General features: G+C 30.1%; 1 protein-coding gene across 1 annotated transcript; it reads left to right on the forward strand.

Moving 5' to 3' along the window:
- The first annotated feature begins 2,610 nt into the window (after positions 1–2,610).
- On the forward strand, positions 2,611–3,300 carry LOC131611256 (uncharacterized). The gene is made up of 2 exons (XM_058883337.1): positions 2,611–2,715; positions 2,867–3,300. The coding sequence occupies exons 1-2, from the start codon at positions 2,658–2,660 to the stop codon at positions 3,154–3,156; spliced, it is 348 nt and encodes a 115-aa protein (XP_058739320.1). The 5' UTR covers positions 2,611–2,657; the 3' UTR covers positions 3,157–3,300.
- Positions 3,301–5,927: the final 2,627 nt, after the last annotated feature.

Genomic DNA, 5,927 nt, shown 5'->3' on the forward strand with positions numbered 1-5,927 from the left:
ATGATGACGAAGCAATATGGCAAGGTATTTTAAAGGAGAGGTATGGTTTGTTTCACCACTGCTTGTTTTTCAAAAGAATGATTGAGAGGCAGTCCTGTGCATCAATTTGGTGGAAAGATTTAATGATTCTAGGGGGAAATGCAGCAGATACGGGCTTTAAGCAACAGGTGGTGTTAAGATTGGGAAAGGGTAACAAGATCCTGTTTTGGTTAAGCAGGTGGACTGGCCAATATGCCCTGCAAGACGCGTATCCAATATTGTTTCATGAAAGTGTGAGTAAAGATTTTAGTGTGATGGAAATGGGGTGGTGGGAGCAGTTGAGGTGGCATTGGAATATAGCAGAAGATGAATTAAACCTTAGCCAGGATGCGAGGGAGGAGCTTCAGGAGCTGAAACAACTCCTGCTAGGTGTAGAACCAAATCTGGCTGTGTCAGACAGTTTCTTTTGGCCCTTGAACGGTGCAGGTACTTATAATGTTAAATATTATTACAATTTAATTGCTCTGAATCCTGTTGGTGGTATAGTGGAACCTAGAACTCTAGAGGCGTTGGATGTGGTGTGGAACTCATGGATGCCTTTGAAGGTGCGAATATTTGGGTGGAGGCTAATTAAGGATTGCTTGCCAACTAGAGCTCAATTGGTAAAAAGGGGAATCGTAGCAGGAGGACCGGAAAGTTTTTGTGCCTTTGGCTGTCAGTGCCAAGAGAACACCATTCATTTGTTCCTTTCTTGTCATGTGGCTATGGCGGTTTGGGAGAAGATCTATCAATGGCTTGGCTTGGACATTCATCCACTAGCTGAATGCCGGGAGGACTTGCTGCAAATGGTTGGTACTTCACTGATTTCAGGGTCGACAAGGAGGGTGGGGGTGTTGTGGACAACGGTGTGTTGGAGCATTTGGAGGCATCGAAACGATCTATTGTTTAATAATGGGGTCTGCGACATTGAGGAGATAGTTCATAGTGTCAAGATGTATTTTTGGTGGTGGCTTGCGATAGGAAACAAAAGTAAGGTTTCATGTAATTTCTATGAGTGGCATCAATGTCCTTTATTGTATTTGTAGGTTTATTTGTATAATTCTGCTGGGTTTTTGGTTCTGCAATATGGCCTGTAACTGTTTTGTTGTTCTGGATGTTGTATTGGCTGGTTTCCTGCTCTTTTGATAGCAGGCTAATATTAATATACAGGTTCCATTGTCTAGAAAAAAAAAAAAAAACTACCGACAGTACCATTATGGCTCCAGCCATACATTACAAATATGGCTTCAACCATTTGTGGAAATCACTTATTGTGTACGCATTAACATATATATTTTCCAACATATATGAACAAGAAAATCTTTTTACTTTGATAATTATCTTAAATAAGTCGTTGATGTTTTTTTATATGTGAATACATAATGAGTACCACCAATTTAAATATGATAAATTCTTAAGTATTAATGATAAGTATTTGCGTACCGGTATATTTAATGTAAATTGGTTTAGATTTTAAAATTATTTTAAAATATAATAATTACAAAAAATTATTTGGCATTAAATAATAGCATTTGATTGGACAAAAGTACTATGTACCGGTACGTTTAATGTACTTGTACTCAACTAAATTCAAAGGTATTAGAGTTTTCACTTTTAAATAGATCAACAATAATAGATATACACATATTGTGAATCTATGTGCTAATGTGTATATCATAAGTTTGTTGACCAAATAATTCTAAACACAATAGAAAAATGGTGAATCATGAATTGATGATTGAAAAATGTTATCCAATTATAAAAATATTGGTTAATAAAAATGTTTGATTTAATTATAAAATTGAAATAAAAATTAAGAAATAAAATATAAGAAAAAAAATGAGGAAGAGATGGAGAGAAACATATAAGATTTAAAGAAAAGAAAGCGAAAAAAAATTAAGAAATAAAAAAAAAGAGCATGCGTTCAAAACTTATACAAGTTTGATCTAACAATTTGTCTTTACAAAAATACCTTTATTGAATTAAATCAAATAGTAATTCTTGCTTTAACACGAAAAAATTTAAAAATCAATTAATCATAAATTAATAAAAATATCATATTTATTTAAAAAAAGTATTTAAATTTATAAATGCACTTTGAATACTTTATTCAATTATAAAATGTGCAGTATTTTCAACAATTTTAAAAAGTATATTAAGTAAAGTGTTATGTTTTTAGGAATTCTAATTTACATCATAATTGATTTAAGATTTTAAAATAATTTAGAATTAAAATTGTTAATTTAATTAAAGTTTTATCATATTAGAAAATTCATACGTTTTTTCATTTGTACTTTTATTTTAATATTTAAAAAATTATATGTAATTGAAAATATTATAAAAGTAATATCACAAATGTACAATAATTTTGACTAGGATGTTCTTTTTGACCATTAATTTAAAAATATGTATTACTTATATATTAATTTTATACTACTTTTCGTCCGATATAAAAAGTACTTTTTGCACTAGTATACAAATATTTTTTTCCAAAGGAATATACTTTTGTGAAATGCAATATTAAATCCAATCAATTGTAATTCCCTCAATATCATTTATTTGATCTATAAATAGTGTGAGCATGACCACTCTCCTCTCACAAAATCACAATTTTTCACTTTTAAACTCTCAAATCTAAAATGGCTTCAATTTTCAACATTCTCTCCATCACTCTTTTCCTTGCCCTAGTTTTCCAAGGTATATCATGCATAAATATTATTAGTAGTAATCTCACAAGCCCTTTCTACACATATATATTACTTTCTTTTTGTAAACCACCTTATATTAAAGTTTTTGGTTTTTTTTTTTGGTTATTATTGTAGTTTTTAATTTATGGTTGATATTGCAGCTAATGGACAACCTTGTGCTTTGAATGCGATTGAGGTTAAACAAACCAAAACATCAGGCTCAGCGTGGAATGTTACCGTGACCAACAACTGTATTTGTACTCAATCACAAGTGAAGTTCAATGCAAATGGATTTAAATCAAGCACACCTGTTGATCCAGCAATATTTAGCCAAGATGGTCTTCTCATTCAAGGAGCACCACTTTATGGATTTAAATCTGTCTCCTTCACCTATACTTCTGATTCTCAATTTACATTTACACCAATTTCTTCCCAAGTTGCATGTTCTTAGATGTTAGAAGAACTATAAGTTATTGTTAAACAAAAATAAAGTAGTTACGGATTGTTTAAGTTTTGAAACCACTATGAGACATTATATTATATTGTAATATCAAATATATTTAGCCATATATGATATTTTCTGTTTCTTTTTAAATTTTTATATTAATTCAGTTTTTATTTATTATATTAATAATTAGCTATGAATATGCATTATGGATGTTTAATATGGTGTCTCCTTATAAACTCCCACTATTAATTCCTTTAAAGTATATTATCATGTTATTTCATTTGTCTCCATAACTCCCACTTTAATATACGGGTTTAAATTATTTTTCTCCAGAACTAAAAATATTTTGTTCATATATTTTCAATATTAATTATTCATATTTTGCATATAAATTTTATGGAAAAATAATTTGTTATAAATTCTCTCTTTTTATTTTAAGGATATCCTTGAAGGTTATCTGGTTTTCAGAAGAATTGTCAAAGAAAAATAAAGTATTTAAGGATATAAAGTTTTCAAATCCGATGTGACAATTGTATTGTATCTGTAATATCAAATATATCTACTCGTTTTGTTATTTTTTATTTTTTGAAATACTGAAATGCTATATTATGGAAGAAAAAATTATTAATATTTGAAGTTATACCTGATTGAAGGAAAATAAAAGAAAAAAAATTAATAACAGAAAAAAAGAAAAGGAAAGGGAAACTAAAATTGAAGAAAAAATAAAAAAAAAAGCATTCTGTTTAATGAGAGTTGTAATGGTAAAAGAAAAATAAAGGTGTGCATATCATCAATACAAGGGTAGGAGAGTAATGCAAAAATAGGAATATCATTAGAGATATTACACCATTTTTACTAAAAACCAGTTCTACAGTAAATTGGGTTGCAATTTTATAAATAAAATTTCAATTTATAGTTGCATAATAATAGACACCCTATTTATAAAAAAAATGGATAAATTACTCCATTTGTCAAAAATCCTTGGTTTAAATACGGGACTAAAAAAATCATGTTTTTAAAAATGGGAGTAAAAAAAAATCATGTTTTAACGTGTAACAATAGACACCATATTTTTTTAAAGCAGGAGCAAAAAGAAAATATAGTAACAATCTTATAAATAAAATGTCAATTTATATTTTAGTGCATGACAATTAACACTCTATTTATAAAAAATGGGCAAATTACTCCATTTGTTAAAAATCCTAGGTTTAACCCTCCTTTAAAATTAACTTTTTAACATTATATTTTTTTGGTAAAATAACCCTTTTTAATTAAAAAATTTATTTTAATACTTTTTTAAAAATTATTTTAAGCATTTTATTCTTTTGTTATAATATTATTAGATATTTTAGATTTTAAAAAGTTATAAAATTCAAAACTATTTTAAATTTATTTATAAAAATTAGTTTGAATATATAAATTTTTAAAATATTTTTTACCTTTCTCGCCGTTTCTCTTTATCTTATGCGCAGAAGAATTATCGGCTCTTATCAATCAAGCTGAAGGCAGGGGTGATATTCATGGAGCTAAAATCTGTCAGAATGCTCCAATTATTTTTCATTTTCTCTGAATGTTGTCGAACTCATTTGATTTTTGTCGTATGATGTCCGTTCTTTTTGCGTTGCGTCTGTGACTCAGTCGCAACAAATTTCATTGAAGGCTCAGAGTCGGGATTATTCACCAATCACTGTGCTATTTCGTTTAAGCGCCGAATAAGTCGAAATTAATCATTTTTTTCCATTCTAGTATTTTTCCTTCTAATCTCAAAATTCAAATTCTCTCTCTCATAAATTTTCCCACATTTTCTATTTTTTCCTTTTTTTCTCCCATTTTTCCCCAAAAAAAATTAGTAACAAATTGAGAGAAAGATCAAGAACTCAAAAACGGAACTTCTCTTCCCCTTTCACACCACCAGCTCCGCCTCTTCCGACGGCGAAGCTCCTTTCCTCTCCGGTCAAGATCGTCGGCGTCCTCTTCGTCTCCCTCACAATTTCCGATACGCAAAGCTCCCTCCGGCGTTCTTCTTGCTTTCGGTTGCGATATCACCTCCAGCCACAATGCGATTTCCTCACTCCAATCTTGCTCTTCTCCAATTCGGTAACTTCCTTATTCCATTAGTTGCTCAATAATGATATTTGATGATTATTGGAGTAGTCCCTGTTATTAATAGTTGGAAACTAAATTGAAGTAATGTGAATATAATTGTTGTTATCCATGATTCAAACTGACACTGATAATGGAATATGATTGTTGTTAATCATGATTGCAATTATCACTTAATGCTTGTCGGTGTATAATTGAACTTTCCATGAATATTGATAAGGAATTTCCTCGTTTCCGATACATGTTTCTACCAATTCCATTGATAGAGATAATTCTATTACACTTTCATTATGTTTCTAAAGTCGCTTGATTCAAGTTTTTATGGAAGTCTAATAGAAATAACATAGTTTATGGAATTTGGCCGTATTGAGCTCGATACGCGTCGAAAACGTGATTTTGGCATAAATTTTGATCTGTTTATTGCTTTTCCGACTTTTTTACATGTAACCGAGGGACTTGGGGCGTTCTGCCCCTAATACGAAAATTTTCTTTTTGGCCGAAATTTGACCGAATTGGTCGTTTTCTCAATTCCGATTGCGCGATTAGCTTCACCAGAAATTCTGATAATTCATATCATTGTATTTTTGAGCTTGTGTCATTGTTTCGGATCACTTTGTCGACATGTCCATAATATGGTTTTTTGACGCATGAAAGTGAGTTTTTATATGTTT

The sequence above is a fragment of the Vicia villosa genome, linkage group LG6 (assembly GCF_029867415.1).
Source record: "Vicia villosa cultivar HV-30 ecotype Madison, WI linkage group LG6, Vvil1.0, whole genome shotgun sequence".
Lineage (NCBI taxonomy): Eukaryota > Viridiplantae > Streptophyta > Magnoliopsida > Fabales > Fabaceae > Vicia > Vicia villosa.

What these genes read in the sequence shown, in the direction of transcription:
- LOC131611256 (XM_058883337.1), top strand. Translation starts at nt 2,658, where the DNA reads ATGGCTTCAATTTTCAACATTCTCTCCATCACTCTTTTCCTTGCCCTA. An exon ending in CCTTGCCCTAGTTTTCCAAG is followed by an intron (nt 2,716 to 2,866) that starts GTATATCATGCA and finishes TTGATATTGCAG; the next exon opens with CTAATGGACAACCTTGTGCT.